The sequence below is a fragment of the Nothobranchius furzeri genome, chromosome 1, assembly GCF_043380555.1.
Source record: "Nothobranchius furzeri strain GRZ-AD chromosome 1, NfurGRZ-RIMD1, whole genome shotgun sequence".
Lineage (NCBI taxonomy): Eukaryota > Metazoa > Chordata > Actinopteri > Cyprinodontiformes > Nothobranchiidae > Nothobranchius > Nothobranchius furzeri.
Window position 1 is genome coordinate 49,231,389 of NC_091741.1, and position 17,083 is coordinate 49,248,471.

Genomic DNA, 17,083 nt, shown 5'->3' on the forward strand with positions numbered 1-17,083 from the left:
TCCTATTGTTTTACTGTTGGAGCCAAAAGTGTCACAATGTTGCCTGCTAGAGAAATGATCCATCTATCATGACTTGATGTCAGATAAGTAAATCAGTAAACAAGCTTGAAGTTCTGGGATCTGAAACTAATATTTTAAATTCAAGAATTCATAATAACTCGATGCTGTTGTCGGTAGACCAGAATACCTCTGAAACCCAGGAGGCTGGTCTTTATGCCCTAAATAAATAATGGTCTAACTCACACCTACACATTGTGTACACATGCACAGGTGCTTGCACATCGTTAATATTTCATGGCATGAACAGCCTGTCTGGAACGGGTTTAAAGGCTGTCACTGAGGCCCGGCAACCCCAGCTGTGATCAACGCTTCACGGTGGACAGCAAGGGCAGGATGAACAAGTGCAACTTTGTACCAGAGGGGAGATGAGGAATGAGATAGAGTCATGGCTAGGGTGGGGTGGGGTGGGGGGGGGGGGGGGGGGGGGGGGGCTGGTGTTTGTGTGGAAGAGGGAGTGAAACAGAAAAACAATGAGGAGTGAGGAAAAGATGCAAAAGAAAGATGACAGAAAAACAAATGCGTGAGTCAAAGTGACAGAAGGAGAGCAGAAAGTCTAAAGATATCTTTAGAATAATTAACAATGTTGATGTGGCATTTGCTCCCTACAGCATACCCCGTCATGTTCACTTCACCTCTGGGCAAAAAACCTTCATCTGATAGCCTCAGGTGAGAAATGTCAGGAATTTATTCCAAAACAATAAAGAAATAATTGGTGATGCAGTCATGTACTGAATATATTCACACAATAACTGTGGTACAGTTTTCATATTCTTAATCTGCGTTTCATGGATCATTACACCTCCACTCAGCCACATCAGAACCAGAAATCTACTCCACTGCATTCTCATGGCTCTGAAAATACATTTTATTTAATTATGAACTAAATAAAAAAATCAGATGATGACTGAAGTGCTGACAAAAGTTTCATTTTTTCTTGTAAACTTTTAAACTTCAGCAAAAGCTCAAAATTCAAAGATTACAAAAAACGTCAAAAAGTTTCACATTCATGCCTGAATGAAACTTTTTCTTTTTCCTGCTTATAATTATGACATTAACCTTTAGATTTGCTCTGCCTTCATCGTGAGATCTCTTCAAACCAGCCGCAGTAGCCAGACCACAATAATCAGGTTAAATGAGCAAATCAAGTTTGTTAAGTTATCAATAATGAATGTTGTCTATCACCATTTTAAATGTTTTAAGTTTAAGATAATAGGAAATTTGCTCTATTTCAGATACAGAATGACCACCTCAGCCTCCAAGAGCAGAGCAGTAGAAAAGAAAGAAAAACAACACAACAATTAGATTCAGGAACCTATTTGCCCAGAAGGTGAAGGATCTTTTCTTTCTTTCCTGTTTTAATAACGGCCCATTAACTTCTTGACTAAAGATCCTGACACTTGGTGGCACAAAGGCTCACAGTAAAGACTGGGTCTAACAAAGACCGGTAGAGCTTGTGCGACTATGGCCGCTGTCAGGGGTAAAAGGTGTTATCAGGTGATGAACGGGCTAATGTGGAAGCACAACGATGCAAAGCCAAAACCATAGTTTTAAAGTACCGTTGCAGGGGGAGAAAGGGTGATTCCACCTGTCGTATTTATTCTAAGTTGAGTGAACGGCCCGGTGCATGCTCCAGCAGACCATGACTCAACCAGACAGGTCCGGTCTGTGACAGCAGCCATCAGTCAGCTCGGCTGCATGTTCTGGACTAACAGAAGGGATGAGGGCTGGAATACAGACCCGGTTCATGGTGTGTCTGCACAAACTCATACTTATACACAATGAGTGGAAGTTCTGCTGACAGAGACTGTTTAACTGTAACAGACCTTTCGTGCTGATTTATTTTTCAATGCAAATTCAAATTAATTCAACAGAATTTGATAAAATGACAATACTGTTGGTAGAACCGTAGGCTCGTAGTAAGGTCACAGGTTCAAACCCCTTCTACATTACTCTGGCGTCATCCCACAAATCAGAAACATGCATGTTGGGTTAGTGAGAGCATAACAGAAAGAAAGAAAACAATCATTTACAGAATAGAATAGAATAGAATAGAATAGAATAGAATAGAATATGTGCCCCCAGGAACCCTATAAGGCACCTTCTGGCCTGCTCCTGTGTTGCAGGAGTGACAAAAGAGTTCAAAGTGGAGGTGGGAATGCATCAAGGATTGACTTTAAGCCCCTTTTTGTTTGATTTAATGATGAACAGTCTGATGATGTTAGACAGGCATCTACGTGTGGCGACGGTGGCACAGGAGACTAGTGCTCGTCCCGTCATCGGAAGGTTGCAGGTTCGAGCCCTGCTCAGTCTGTCGCTGTCGTTGTGTCCTTGGGCAAGACACTTAACCCACGTTGCCTGCTGGTGGTGGTCGGAGGGACCGGTGGCGCCAGTGCTCGGCAGCCTCGCCTCTGTCAGTGCGCCCCAGGGCAGCTGTGGCTACATTGTAGTTCATCCCCACCAGTGTGTGAATGGGTGAATGACTGATTGTGTTGTAAAGCGCCTTGGGGGGTTCCAGGATTCTAGAAGGCGCTATATCAAATACAGGCCATTTACCATTTACATGGACTATGACGTCTTCAGATGACTTTGTGATCTGCAGTGAGAGCAGGGTGCAGGTAGAGGAAAAGCTAGAGAGGTGGAGATGTGAACTAGAAAAGAGACAAACAGAGTTTAGTCACAGCAAGCCAGAATCCATGTGTGTAAATGAGAAGGACACAACTGGAACGGTGATGTTACACGGAGTAGAAGTAAGGAAGGTAGAGGGTTCACCTGCTGCTCTGTAACTGCTCAGCCTTTAACTTTGTCTTTTTTCTGATTCTTAAATCTGAAATCAATTTGTGTATTTGATTAGATCTGGGTTTATTTGGGCATTTTAATTGTGCTGTCACGTTATTTTAATGTTCGTGCTATTCTCTCTGATAGAAAGCACATTGAATTGCCTCTGTGTATGAAATGTGTGATGCAAATAAAGCTGCCTTGCCTTTAAGTACTTAGGATCTACGGTCCAAAGCTGCAGAGAGGGTGGAAAAGAGAAGAAGTGTGTGAAGCAGGATGGAAAGTTTGGAGAAAAGTGCCAGGTGAGATGTGTGATAAAAAAAAATTCAGCAAGAATGAAAGGAAAGGTGTAGACCAGGGGTGTCAAACATGCGGCCCGCGGGCCGCATCCGACCCGCAAGCGGGTTAAATCCGGCCCGCGAGACGGTTGTGTGAACTTTATTTTCATACTTTACAATGTAGAGTGAAAATAAACTTATCATTGTGAGCAAGTTTTCTCTAATGAGTATAAATAAAACAAAGCAGCGCTCAAGGCTCACACAAGAACTTGAATCACATCCTGAAGTTGGCTGCCACTCAGGATGTGACTCCTGATATTGATGTGCTGGTGAAAGCTAAAAGATGTAAATAAAATGAGTTAAATATACTTTAAGTGCTGCATGGAACTGATCTAGCCATGTGATCTGTAAGCTCTTTGAATAACTAAGGAATGTTTTTTTTATTTGTTGATTTATTTATTTTTTTCAAATTTTCAAGTACACTTCAGGTGTACTTGTACTACACTGTCCTCAGGCTCCAGCCTTGTTTTATATTGATTGTATTAAAACAAAGAAAACAATCTGAAGTTTTTTTTTAATTTACCAGTCGGCCCACTTGGGACTAGATTTCCCTCAATGTGGCCCCTGAGCTAAAATGAGTTTGACACCCCTGGTGTAGACAGTAGTGTGAGCAGCCATGTTGTCTGGTATGGGGATAATGTCCATGAGGAAGCAGAACTACAGGTTGCAGAGCTCAAGATGTTGAGGTTCTCTTTGGGAGTGACGAAGATGGATAGGATCAGGCTCTGGAGACGCTGAGGGGACACACCCAAAGGGAAAAGAGATTTTTAGTAATCACACTTGCTTTGATACAGATTTGAAAATGATATTGTTAAAAAGCCTTAAAATATGTAAATTATACATGAAGGTTAGTTAAACCCAAACCTATTCTAGTTAAAAGGTCAGTACTGTGATCATTAGGTAGCTCTCAACTTCACAAAGGTTGGTGACCTCTGACTTAAGAGTGTAAAAAATAGAAATAAAAACAATCATTTTAATTATGATTGTTTACAATCAGCAGTAAAAATGTACTGCACTTGGACTTAGCATGCATTGGATTGATAATGATGTGGACTGGTCATAATAGACAGGTAGCTACGGTATTAAAGGTGTGTTTACCCCCCCCCCCCCCCCCCCCCCCCGCCATGAACTGGGTCGAGTGTGTATGAAGGATGCTTACATGACTTTGTATGCAGATAAACACCAAAACACAGCCAGCACCTTTCACCTGCTTTAATTTCTTCTGTACTGTTTTACTCTGGAAAGACAAAAACATCCACATGAATCTGTCCTCTGCAGACTTCACTAATGCATCTGAACATTTCCAGCACAAAGGGCTGGCTTGTTATGAAAAACTGAAAACCTTCATCTACAGGTACAAACTCAAGCCGAGGCCATGTCTGACAGTCCATTCCAACTTGTAATAAACTCACTCTATAATATAACTGTTCACGGTATTTCCTAGAGGGCTATAAAAGCTAATTATATATATATATATATATATATTTCTTTAAAAATGACAGCCAGATGAGAAAAAAATCAATACTGCTCCAACATATGCACAAAGCTCCAATGACAAATGGAGTGCTCCTGACTTTCATTTCATTGAATTAAAAGCAACATGTTATTGCTTCTGTCTCAGTCCTGCAAGTCTGAGACCCTTTCTTCCAGCCAATAAATTTCTCTTCCGTTAAATTACACATCAACCTGTGGCAGGTTTTCACAACATACTTAGCGTACAACAGGCACTGGAAGAGTCCCATTCCAGGTCAGTGACTCCTGTCTGAAAGTGTCCCTTAAGAGGAAATTCAAAGGCTCTCATATGGGTTCTAGTCTGAGACAACTGGCAACATGCTGAGCTGCTCCACACCTTATCCTCCTTAACTTCAACGCGTGCAATCACATAAAAAGTCTACTTGTCCAAAAGCTGACTGAATGAACTTTACATAACATTTAGCGCAGTGCTTAATTTGTAAATCAAACGTTCCCAGTGTTACGTTGATATGTGATCCCCCCTCGAGATCTGTTTATTTTGCACCCAGCTGCGAGTTTGAAGCATCCCTAACCATAACCCTGAAACAAACATAAAAATGATGCAACACATAATATTTTCAAAAATTATATTTATGCAAAACATGAATTTTTGGTGACAGGGTGGTTATGGTTAGGGTAAGGGTTAGGGTGAGGATTATTTTTTGTGATTGGGTTAGGGTTAGGGTTAAGCTTGCAAAAGAAACAGATCTCGAAGGGGGGAACACATATCGACGTAACACCGGATCCTAGCAGACAGTTGCCGGAACGGTCCTTTCAAAATAAGACAGTTCCCGAATCTTGTTCAGGCAATTTCCAGCTTAAATTGAGCCCTGGTCGAGCCACTAATTACCAAGAATTATTTATATACTACAATGAACCATCATTCACTTGTCTGTCAAAGTGGGTTTAAAAGAAGGAAATGGGTGTAAAGTTAAGTGTTTGTGTACAAAATTATGTAGTTCATAATTTATGAGTACATACAGCCATCTCAGTGGAAAAATATGTGTGTGGTTGTGTGTGTGTGTGTGTGTGTGTGTGTGTGTGTGTGTGTCTTCCCCCTGAGACTTGTTTCTAATCACAGATAGCTGATGCAAAGAGACGGAGGGGGAGAAGAGCCTCAGGCAGTGATCAGTAGCAGCAAGGCCAACCCATCCATCTGGAGGATCAGCACACGTAGGCTGTGGGTGTGTGTGTGTGTGTGTGTGTGTGTGTGTGTGTGGTACTTATATATGACAAACAGACATGAATGAAAAAGGATGTGCAGACTGGACCTAATTCATGGACATTCTGCATAAAAGGAACAGCTCCAGGATTCCCCATAAGGGCTCAATGATCCGATTCATGGTGAAGGTTTGATTTTGTAACTTAAAAGGTTGAGAAAAGAAAAGTTTAATCAGGAATGGAACGGTTACCAGTTTTAAATGGTCTGTATCACAAGAAATAATCCTCACCCTAACCATAACCACCCTGGCACCAAAAATGTATGTTTTGCATAAATATAATTTTTGAAAATATTATGTGCAAAATGTTTATGTTTGTTTCAGGGTTATGGTTAGGGTAAGGGTTGGGGTAAGGGTTAGGGCACACATTTTTGCCATAGCAAAACAAGACCAAGAAACAAAAATGTTGGTATTGAGATCATTCTCAAGTACTAAAACTCTACTAACAGTATATCAAACAGACTTTCTTTTCTTGAAAATTCCTTCACAATAAGAGCATGGGGCAAAGCCATTCATGTTTTTGCACTTCTGACCATTATTAGCCTATTTCATATTTGTTATACAGCTGATGCTGAACTCAATAACTTTTCCAACATAATGATTTATAAACATGATAACTGAGACAAATAAAAGTATACTATAATTATACTGGAAGACCCAGTTATACTGCAGGCTCAATCATTTTATTTTATCAAGTATTTATAACACTGTGTAAATTGTGACACAATATCATGATACTAAAACTTAGAACGCTTCTCTTCCCGACTACACCTTCAACAAATAATCCATTATTATGAAACATTCCACAGCCTAACATACCAAAGTTGTGACTTTGACTCACTTCTTTTAAGTTGGTGAGTCTAAATAGCGCCTGTCACTTAGGTTTATGTCCTGTCATTACCACCAATTTCAATAATATACATGGGTCTACCTCGGTCCCTCTGAGGCTCCACGCAGACCAATCCATTTTGCTCTCACTCTTTCTTTTCTTTCACCAATTTATTCTCTCATTTTTCAGCCTCTTTCATGCAATCCTACAATAGTCAGTTTCTCTCTCTGCCTGCTGCTCCTCAGTAGAGACAGCACAGAGTTTGACTGCAGGCTATTGTAGCACACACAAGGGAAGTCAGATGCAAGCTGCACAAACTAAATGGTCAAACTGATCGCATAGATTTTTAGAAACTGGGCTAAATAATGAGAGCTTTGCACTCAATTAAATATGCATGAGGTAAAATGTTGGCTTTTGCACCACTTTTTATTACAAATATAGAAATTATAAAGTTAGAATTTCACTCATTATTCATAATGTCGGTCAACTTCACTGAAAACATTTTTTAAAGAATATTTCTGATTATGATCGGTCACTCTGAGTTCAACATCCAGGCTGACCATGAAAATATTCTCCTACACCTATATCCTGCATCAGTTTATAATAGAAAACAGACGTAAAAATGCTTGGCTCAGAAAAACCTGACAGATCTACGTCACAGTGTCACTTAACATTCATGAACTCGCCCATCTTGATGTGTGACGGGAAAGGCTGTTGTTGGTTTAGCATCCAGAAGAAAGCAGAGCACGTCCCAGCTAGTAGAAGCTAACTGTTATCATTAGCAACTCCACCACACTGCAGAATTTCTTCAGGTTTGTGTTGTTTGTGGAGATAAAACATCAAAGTTGCAAAGCAAACAGAGTCAGTGGTGGTCATGTTTCTCTTAGCCAATTCAAACAAACTGGAACAGACAGTTGAAATCCATGAAAGAACTTCCTGAATAAAGTTCTCATTGATTCACTGACCTTCTTCCTCCTCCTGTCTGTCACTCTGACCCTCAGCATCAATAACAGGATTCACCTACTGTCTTTCATCTGTCTGCGGTTGTGCGGAATATTGAACGGATTTACAGCATTCCCTAAAACAACAGTATCATACAAACTGTTATGGCTCTTTTCTTCTCTTGTCACACAATAAATAAATAAAAAACATCATCTGTCAGATCTAAGTGGCATTCACTAAGCAATTCCTGCTAATTTAGAAAAATACAACAATTAAATTAATCTGACCTTCGTACTACAAAACATATTTCTGTTAAGACTTCATGCAAAATGTTCAGCCATTGGTCGTCTCAACCTCACTATAAAATATGTTCAACATTTAACATTTAATAATATTTCTGTGTATTTTCTTCTATTTGCACTAGTTCCAACATTTGGAATGTGTATTATTTCACAAACACAAATCATATTTGAAATTTTAACTCCTTTTCAGACTTTAGAAAAATTAACCTTTTTTAAAATCAATTTTTTAAACGGAAATATTTATTGGCTGATGTTAATTTAACAACTATATGATAATCCGATTTATTTAATTATGTAATTATAAAATAAAACAGTAATAAATAAACCAAATTACATTTCCACCATTAAATCGTCCACCAGAGGGCAGTACACATGCTAGGACTCAATATGGCAGGTTTTGGATGAAGGTACTAATCTTGATACTCCCTAAAACATCACACCACAAAAGCAGATTCTTGTCCGCTTCCATAAGACTCCTGACCAACCAATAACCTTTAGACCGCATAGGTGTGCACCAGTCACCTAAACTCCAATGCTTATGATTGGTTGATTTTCTTGCTTTGTTTCCTGTTGATTATTTTTGATGTATCCTAATCTATATACTGCCTGACTTGTATAAATGTTTGCACCTTGCCACCGAAACAAATCCATAGAAGATGAGTCTCTCACCTACATGACTCTGATTCTCATGTGAAATATTGCAAAAGGGATCTAAGAACATACAGGTGCTGGCCAGTAAATTAGAATATCATCAAAAGGTTGAAAATATTTCAGTAATTCCATTCAAAACGTGAAACTTGTACATTATATTCATGCAATGCACACAGACCAATGTATTTCCAATGTTCATTACATTTAAATTTGATATTCATAAGTGACAACTAATGAAAACTCCAAATTTGGTATCTCAAAAAATTAGAATATTCTGAAAAGGCTGAATATAGAAGACACCTGCTGCCACTCTAATCAGCTGATTTACTCAAAACACCTGCAAAGGCCTTTAAAAGGTCCCTCAGTCTTGTTTGAAGGCACCACAATCATGGGGAAGACTTCTGACTTAACAGCTGTCCAAAAGACAATCATTGACACCTTGCACAAGGAGGGCAAGACACAAAAGGTGATTGCTAAAGAAGCTGGCTGTTCGCAGAGCTCTGTGTCCAAGCACATTAACAGACAGGCGAAGGGACGGAAAAAATGTGGTAGAAAAAAGTGTACAAGCTCTAGGGATAACCGCACCCTGCAGAGAATTGTGACGACAAACCCATTCAAAAATGTGGGGGAGATCCACAAAGAGTGAACTGCAGCTGGAGTCAGCGCTTCAAGAACCACCACGAGGAGACTCATGAAAGACATGGGATTCAGGTGTCGCATTCCGTGTGTCAAGCCACTCTTGAACATGAAACAGCGCAAGAAGCGTCTCGCCTGGGCCAAGGACAAAAAGGACTGGACTGATGCTGAGTGGTCCAAAGTTATGTTTTCTGATGAAAGCAAGTTCTGCATTTCCTTTGGAAATCAAGGACCCAGAGTCTGGAGGAAGAGCGGAGAAGCACAGAATCCACGTTGCATGAGGTCCAGTGTAAAGTTTCCACCGTCAGTGATGGTGTGGGGTGCCATGTCATCTGCCGGTGTTGGCCCACTCTGTTTCCTGAGGTCCAGGGTCAATGCAGCCGTCTACCAGGAAGTTTTAGAGCACTTCATGCTTCCTGCTGCTGACCAACTTTATGGGGATGCAGACTTCACCTTTCAACAGGACTTGGCACCTGCACACAGTGCCAAAACCACCAGCACCTGGTTCAAGGACCATGGTATCCCTGTCCTTGATTGGCCAGCAAACTCGCCTGACCTTAACCCCATAGAAAATCTATGGGGTATTGTGAAGCGGAGGATGCAATACGCTAGACCCAACAATGCAGAGGAGCTGAAGACGACTATCAGAGCAACCTGGGCTCTCATAACACCTGAGCAGTGCCACAGACTGATCGAGTCCATGCCACGCCGCATTACTGCAGTTATTGAGGCAAAAGGAGCCCCGACTAAGTATTGAGTGCTATACATGCACATTCTTTTCATGTTCATTCTTTTCAGTTGGCCAACATTAGAGAAACAAACATTTTTTCATTGGCCTTTAGAATATTCTAATTTTCTGAGATACCAGATTTGATGTTTTCATTGGTTGTCACCTATAAATATCAAAATTAAACGTAATAAACATCGGAAATACATTGGTCTGTGTGCATTGCATGAATATAATGTACAAGTTTCACGTTTTGAATGGAATTACTGAAATATTTTCAACCTTTTGATGATATTCTAATTTACTGGCCAGCACCTGTATTGATATGGCAATATATTACAATATTTTTTCCTGCAATTTTATATCAAATATTTAGAAGAATTTACATGCAACCTTCTGTGTGTTTTATTTTATTTTCTTGCAATCCTAACACCGACCGCTAGTTGGCAGCAGTGTGCAACGGGTTTTGTTTCCACCACTGAAATGTAAATCCCTCCATTATGGTTCAGATACCTCATGTTAAACATGTTACGTATCAGTTTGGGCTGCTTATTGAATTTTCCCACAATAATTTCAGTTAAAAATTGCTAATATCTTCTTCCTAAAGGTTTCTCATAATATTGTAAAATATTGCACCGTCTCCCCTGTATCGTGGTACGTATCGTATCGCCAGAATTTCACCAATACACATCCCTATATCGCAACATGTCCAGCTTTTTTTTGTTTCCAGCTCTGTTTGCTAACATCTCAGTCAAAAGTCCCACTCTCCACTGAACGCTAAATAAAACACAGTTTACTGAATTCTGCACCCTAGGAGGCTACGTCCTCTCAGCAGACACTCATGCATTATCTATATGAGTCTGTGATGAAGCGTGCACCTTTAAAGTACATAAACACATGCACAACTGAGTCTATACTCCCGAATGCTAATTGCCCTCATGACTCAGTTTGGGTTAAGTGCAGAATGAAGTCACTTCCTATTGAGTGTGTGTGTGTGTGTGTGTGTGTGTGTGTGTGTGTGTGTGTGTGTGTGTGTGTTCGTGCGTGCATCACTGAATGTTCCACGGGGAGAACGTTGGCCTCAGGCTGCGTTACTCATGGCCTGTTTTGACACATGCGTGTGCACAGACTCAAATAAACACAGACGGGATCCTATGCACATGTCGACATAAATGCATCTGCACATGAAAAATAAAACAAACACCTGAAGACAGATGATCCCCCGCTTGGTCGCCACACTGTTATTTAGGTTGTTGGATAGGATCATGAAGCTGATATGTAACAACACAAGGAGGGCACCATTTCCATCTCATCCTAAAATAACACAAGAAGTCAAAAGGTGTTTGGATCATAACCTCTTGCCACAAAGCAACATCCATAATAAAGGGAGACTTGGCAGTTTGGGCTTGCTTTTAGCACCACCTAGTGTTCATTTAGTGAAACCATATTCTTGCTGTGCCTTCCTCTTTTTAACACCTTAATCTAAGAGCTGAAATGGCTCCCCAGCCTTCCTTAGTGTCTACAGGAGTGATTCGTCACAAAATCCAACACATCAGCTGTGTTCATGATCTAAAACATGGAAGCAGACTCCGGCGCTGGTATGCCAGCTCCACTTTACTAAACCCAACAGTTAGCGGCCCACCACTCTGAAGTTGCAAAGCTGGTCTTCTGGCAGAGGGGGTTGTGGGGGGTCTGAGGGACATTTCATTAACCCTGTAAAGGGACATTTTAGCACATACTGGCTCAAGAAAATGATAAAAAAATTCTGAAAAAGTTACCTTTAATGCAGCAGACTCTGTAATATATGTGTTCAATATAAATAAAATACTGTTTTAGAAGGACTAGAGGATGCTGTGATTGGATCTTTAGTTTTATAGGTTTCACTTCACAAATACATCTTACTGTCAGGTGAGCAGGGTGTGTCTGATGATTCTTGGCAACATCTTTAATTAAAAAGCCAACAAAACTATTTCAAAACACTTTTTAGGCAGATATTGGAGTTTTTGTCTGTTGCAGGGCGAGTGTAATGGCGTGAGATTTGTTCAAGAGCAGAAATTTCAAACCTAAGAACAAAATCTGGCATTGTGTTGTGTCGCCACACAGAGAACAGAACAGCTGCAGAGACACAAATGCTAAAACCAGCAGAGAAAAAAGCTTCTTTTGTTTTCTCGCTCCGGAGGAACCCAAAATGTTCTTTCAGTAAAAGATGCAACAATTCCATAATTGAGGGCTGATGGTAGGGCTTTAGTGCCGCTCTGACCTGCTGATACAGATTTAACCAATTATGATTTTAACCAACGAATGAATGAATACTTTTTACTTATTTATTAACAAGTAATTCCTGATCAGCTAAAAAACAGTGCTCCTGTGAGTGGAAACTCCCACAAAAGAGATCTGTTACTATCACCATAAATTAGCATTTAACTATGGTTCAACTACATACTGGGAAATATTTTATAGCTGCTTTATTTTGGCGCATTCATAAACAAAACAAAAATCATTTTTGAGTTTTGAATTTGAGGATTGATGATTGAGGCAATCACGCTGAATATTGGTCAATCCTAGGAAACGATTTGGTGCATCTGGTCAGTTAAGAGAATAAAGATGAAAGAACAGCAAAAACTAAATGTTTACTGGTGCTGGTGAATGCTAGAAAATAATTAAAAACAAGAAAACATGGAGGAGATGTTTAAACGTGACTGCACCATGCTCTTTTATGGCCTCTGTTCATCGTATTATCACTTTATTATGGGGCACTTTGAAAGCCCACAGCTGATTAATCTGATCATATGTTTTTCCAGTAAAAGTCAGACTCTCCCCGTCAATAAACCATCTGTTGCTTTTATCCCACAACATATTTTCATTTAAAGTGATAGCTCTGATCTTCTAAGAAGCTTTCTGAGATATCTGCAACAGATAAGATGCTACTTGTTCATGTCTTCCCCACAGAAGCCCAACTTAAGATCTGAAATATCACTTAAATCGTTTCAGACTGACATTTTCCTAAACATATTCTCGTATTTAGTCTCCTTCAGTGTTAACAGGTCTTCAGAGCAACTTTTAACCCCTTAGATGGGCTTTAGTGGGTGGGGGTGATGTTTGTAGAGGGCTAGCAGATTTTTAATAGATGTAATAATCCAAACAGAGACAGAATCCATTTCAAATAAAGACAACCTTCTTAAACATGATGTCCCTTTACAGAACAGAGTCAACAAAGCCTGTCCGGTGGCCCAATAAGAGTTTGAACTATGATACCGGTTCTCTCCGGGTACTCCGGCTTCCTCCCACAGTCCAAAAACATGACTGTTAGGTTGATTGGTCTGTCTAAATTGTCCTTAGGTGTGAGTGTGTGTGTGCATGGTTGTTTGTCCTGTGTGTCTCTGTGTTGCCCTGCGATGGACTGACTCTCTGTCCAGGGTGTTCCCCGCCTGATTGCCTGTTGACCGCTGGAGATAGGCACCTGTGGAGGTCTCTGAGACCTCTGTGTTCCACCCGGTTTTACCCAGCGGTCAGCCCGGCGTATCTCTGACTCAGAAGCTCTGGTGTTGTGCACAGTTAACTCCGGTTGTATCTAGGTTGCTACCTCTGTTAGCTTAGCTCCCACCTCCACGTTAGCTTTGGGTTAGCTTCAGGTTAGCTTGTAGCTAGTTCGACTGGGTCTCGTCAGTCGATCCCAGCCTTACAGCCCCACCCTCAGCTCCTCCTCTCTTCCCTTTTATGGAATTGTTTGGGCTTGACGGAACCTGTGACACGGTCAAAATGGCGGTGGTGGTCACCTCCCATTTTAGCAGAAAAACTTGTTATTGGAGGCTATGGAAACCCATTGTCCATATATTTATGTTGATGTCTGTCCCAGACATAAACTCACCCCAAAGGCATGCTGCTGCTTGTCCACCCTGACTGGACAGCCCTAAGACTGACGGCTGACACATTATTAGCCTCAATAAGAAACAGATCGAGGGGGCGTGGTCGGACACCTATCAATCACTTAAGACACTAAAGACATATTAAATCAAATGGGGCTGTAATAAACTGCTTTATTAAACGTTTTTGTTTATTAGGTATTTGAACATTTTTTATTGTAAACAGAGAGGGCTTGCTAGCCATACTGGTGTGCATATGACACCATAGCTAAAGGGACAAAGAGAAGGAATCATTACTGTGTAAAAAGCTTCTGCAGCTCTTTAAGAGGTGAGATTGTGTTGGAGGTCATGGTGATATAGGATTGCGTTTACAGGGTCTTTAAAATAAAACACAATTTATAGTTTGACTCAAATACCCACACATGCACCCCCAAGAGGGAAATCTACTTGTCAAACCAAAAGCTAATAGATGATGTTTCTCTCCACTTCAGAGGTGCGATCACAGACTGCCGAGGCTGATAAGTGACACTGATTAGGCAAATCAAACTGGAAATGCAAAAATGAGACCAATAAAACAGACCCAATGAAATTACCTCCACGTATGGCACCACCTTGCAGGTGAATTCTCCCAACAGCCAGGACTTTGTCAGCTCATGGAAAACCACCATGGGAAGGCAGAAGAGGATGAGCGCAAAGTCCCAGACAGCCAAATTGGCCAGTAGGGAGTTGGAGATGCTCTTCATGTAGTAGTTCTGGCACACGATGCACAGGATGGCAATGTTGCCCGCGATGCCGACCAGGAAGATGACGCCGGAGACGCCCGTGATCGCGTACGCGCCGAAAGTTTCACTCGTCACCGGGTAGAAAGGGTTCTTGATCTCGTCCCCAAAATCCTGGGAGCCGGGAGGGGTGATTGGTGTGGCGTCCCAGGGGTTCTCCTCTCTGAATGTGAAGAACTCAGACTTCCTGGTAAAAAGGTCGAAGGGGAGGTCGGTGGAGGTGAGGGCCACCGGTTTGGGGATGGGTTCCCACGGCGACGCGTGAGGCTGCACCACTACCCCGGAGCTTTTGTTCTGCCGGTTTCTCCCCCTCTTCCCCGCTTTCTTCTGTCCGTCCTTTGTGCCTCTTATGTACTTATCACCCTCCTCTGGACCCGCTTCATCTATTGAAGAAGGCTTAGCTGCATTGTAGTGTCCACCTGCCGGCGTCCCCGTACTACTGAGCAACTTTATCCTCCTATTATGGCGGCGCGTCGCGTCCCAGTGCGAGACGCCGCTGATATCCTCCAAGGGTGTCACGGTCCTATTCAAGTCGCGTTTGTTGTGCCCGATTCGCCTAATTTCCCCCCCAATTACCCTCCGCGAGGGGTGAGTGGAGTTGAGGGTCCCTCTGATGATCGGCCGCGGCGCCTGCAGCTCCGCTGAGGACGCACCTGTGGCGTTGCCCGCCGGGAGCGCACGGTCCCGGGCTTTGCTTTGGTGACTCTCCTGGGGCCGCTCGTGAAAAGTCCCACTGGAGGACGCGGTGCTGCTTCTGCTCTCCTTACTTTCATCGTTTCTAAGGGATAAAAGCACGTGTGTGTGGGCCAGTAACACAACCAGCGTCCCAGGCTGCATAATCTGCATGATCCAGAGATTATGGCGCGGTTCAAGTCCTCACGGGTGCATCATCAGACCTTCATGGTAGCCGGGAGATCTTCCTCACACCCGTGTTGGAAACAGCACCATACATGTCTGGATCCGTGCTGCATTTGCGACATGAGCTCCACAAACTTGTAAAATCCCAGTCAGTTGTGCATGCTTGCGCGGTGCCGCTGCGATATCCCCAAAGCGCAGCTCCAAGTCTTTACATCACCGAGCAGAGCAGTGAACCGAAACCCGGATCAGAGAGGGGAGGAAAGGAGAAATCGTTGCATTTCCTAAAGGTCCAAGTTTGCAGGTGTGGATCAAAGCCGAGCCTGCAGCGGTCCTTCACAGGGTTGGGTCGGCGACAGCAGAATCAGCAATGCGGTGCAGTCCGTGCAAAACCCCGCTGGACTGTGATGCACTCAAGTGGAGAGGAGGGAGAGTCAAACGGAGGGAAGGAGGAGGAGGAGGAGGCTCGGCTTTTCCTCCTCCTGCGACCGATTCCTCTCCTCTTTCGCTTCCTGCTCGGGTTGGACCGTGCGCTGGAGGAAAACGGACTCCCCTGGCGGCTAACCCCGATCTGTCATCTCTCATCCATCACGGAGCATCCAGCAGCCCTGAAGCGGAGTACGGCTGCAACCTCCCCCTCCACCCTCCGCCCCTCCGGCAGAAAAGCCTGCCACGCCCGAGAAGACGCGCTAATAAGCATATCGCAGTTGTTCAGTCATTTTTACGCACAGGCGGCGCTGTGACTTCTGATCCAGGTTTAGATTTATTTAAAACCAATTATCGGACACACCGAAAGGGTTTGATGTTTTCATCATTTCACACAGCCTGCACCTCACACCCAAGACGCTTTCCAACTTTATAAAGCTGCCTTTTCCTTGTTGCTGCACACGTCTCACCTCAGTCCAGGGCACCAAATCCTCAACAATCATGTCCTGGAGCAAGATCTTTACTGAAAGTGATCTTTATTTGTTGTCTGGGCTCGTCCTAGCAGGGAGATATGATTATTGATTGTGTGCTGAGCCCTAATAACAGCATCACTCTGAAAGCATCCAATATTTACATGCTGACAAAAGGAGACGCTGAACTTTAACTAATGCGACTTTTCAATTAAGATGAACGATATTAGTTTAGTGCTGATTCAGTTATGCTTAATTATTTTAGAACATGGCTGTTTATGTTTATAATGCAAACAAGTATCCTTTATCATTTGTAAATATTTTCAAAAGTATAAATTCAAAGGTTTTGTTTGTAATTATTAGAAATAAAACAGAACCTAAATTTGCTCCAAATCAAGCAAAGATGCTGATTTCACTGTTGTCGTTTTTGCAAACAATTCCACACATCTTGTCTTTTAAAACGTTCAAAGGAAATTGAACAGACAACCGCTGTGGCTGTATGATGCACACAGAAGGAGAACTTGGACACTGTGGTCCAATTAGGGAGCTGCTGTTGCATGAACACTAAACTCTGACAACAACACCACATTGTGTGTGTTCTGCAAATAGCTTCATTCTGAGCATCACACACATTAAATATATATGATCTGTTTTATAAACACACATTACACACATGGTTGATACTTGACGAGTACACA

General features: G+C 42.1%; 1 protein-coding gene across 1 annotated transcript in view; it reads right to left on the reverse strand.

Annotated features, from left to right (window-relative positions):
* Nucleotides 1-15,680, reverse strand: part of gpr37b (G protein-coupled receptor 37b) — a 24,547-nt gene extending 8,867 nt beyond the window's left edge. The window contains exon 1 of the mRNA XM_015958131.3: nucleotides 14,449-15,680. Within this exon, the coding sequence (XP_015813617.3) occupies nucleotides 14,449-15,480 (1,032 nt within the window). The 5' untranslated portion in view covers nucleotides 15,481-15,680. The remainder of the gene's footprint in view (nucleotides 1-14,448) is intronic.
* Nucleotides 15,681-17,083: the final 1,403 nt, after the last annotated feature.